We start from the raw sequence: 1369 nt of genomic DNA on the forward strand, positions 1-1369 counted from the left end.
CTTATTCTTATTCCTCAACTTATTCAATTCGTTATAATTGATACACATCCTCATATTTTCATCTTTCTTATTTACAAATAGAACTGGTGCACCCCTCAAGGATACACTTAGGAAAATAACTCCTTTGTCCAGCAATTCCTGCAACTACGTCGCTAACTCTTTTATCTCGACAGGCGCCATTCGATAGGGAGCTTTCGATATTGATTCCGTTTCAGGAGCCAAATCAATCGTAAACTCGACCTCTCAATCTGGAGGTAATCCAGGTAATTCATCTAGAAATACATCGAAAAAATCTTTAACTACTGGAATATCTTCAATCCTTAAGGACTCCCTTTCTACATCCTTCACATGTGCTAAATACGCTTCACACCCATGTCATAACAGTCTCTTCGTTTGGATAGCCATTAGAAACTTCTTTTCTTGCTTCTTTCCTTTGAATATCACTTCAATACCATCCTTGGTCCCTAATTTCACTTTCTTACTTCTACATTTGATTTGCACATAGTGGTTTGAAAACCAATCCATCTCTAATAGAACGTCGAATTCTCTTAACTTAAAAAGAATTAAGTCAGCGGAAAAGTGCCGACCTTCTATAATCCTATCGCAAATGGGACAAATTCTCTTGGCAGTAACTCTTTCTTCATTCACTACTTCTCTAATCAAATTAGGTTCGAGAGGGTATGCAACACACTTTAATCTAGCAATAACACTTTCAGCAATAAAGAATCTAGTTGCTCCAAAATCTATTAACACTTTAACTTCTACTGAGTTTATACCAAGCATACCTGCCACCACATCCGCATTCTGCACATCATCTTTTATTGTCATGTTGAACGTTCTTGCCCTTGGCTGAGCTGCTGGTGCTGCAGAGGGCGATGGTCCAGTAATCCCAATTATATTCTCCTTCTGAACAGGCTCCTTACAGTTCCTTGTCATATGGCCCACCTTTCTATATTTAAAATAAGTCTATTCCGGCTTCCCTGCTTCACTTGGGCATTCCATCGAATAGTGACCTTCTTGATTGTACTTAAAACAAATCACGTCTTCTTGTCTGAGATTCAGAAACCTCATCTCCAACTGGTCTTGCATATAATTTGGAAAATACTTCTCTAAAACATCTACGTAAACTTCTCCCAGATTATAACTTTTCCTTCAAGCAGCGCCTTTGAATATGTCTACCTATAACTTGCCTCAACCTAAAGGTAATAAATTGCATACTGCACCTTTTTTCATCCTTAACATCCGCTAACTCGAACGATTTTCCATTTCTTTCAACCACGACTGAGCTTTAATCGGTTCTGGAAATCGTACAAACTATAGGGGATGTACGGACTAAAAATGTTTGAAGTTTCTGACTCTAAGGGCTACA

The 1369-nt window shown here is 38.3% G+C and overlaps 1 protein-coding gene across 1 annotated transcript; it reads right to left on the reverse strand.

Moving 5' to 3' along the window:
- Positions 1–375: 375 nt before the first annotated feature.
- LOC141702031 (uncharacterized) lies at positions 376–936 on the reverse strand. Its single transcript, XM_074505736.1, has one exon. The coding sequence runs from the start codon at positions 934–936 to the stop codon at positions 376–378; it is 561 nt and encodes a 186-aa protein (XP_074361837.1).
- Positions 937–1369: the final 433 nt, after the last annotated feature.

This window comes from Apium graveolens, unplaced genomic scaffold, assembly GCF_009905375.1.
Source record: "Apium graveolens cultivar Ventura unplaced genomic scaffold, ASM990537v1 ctg4538, whole genome shotgun sequence".
NCBI lineage: Eukaryota > Viridiplantae > Streptophyta > Magnoliopsida > Apiales > Apiaceae > Apium > Apium graveolens.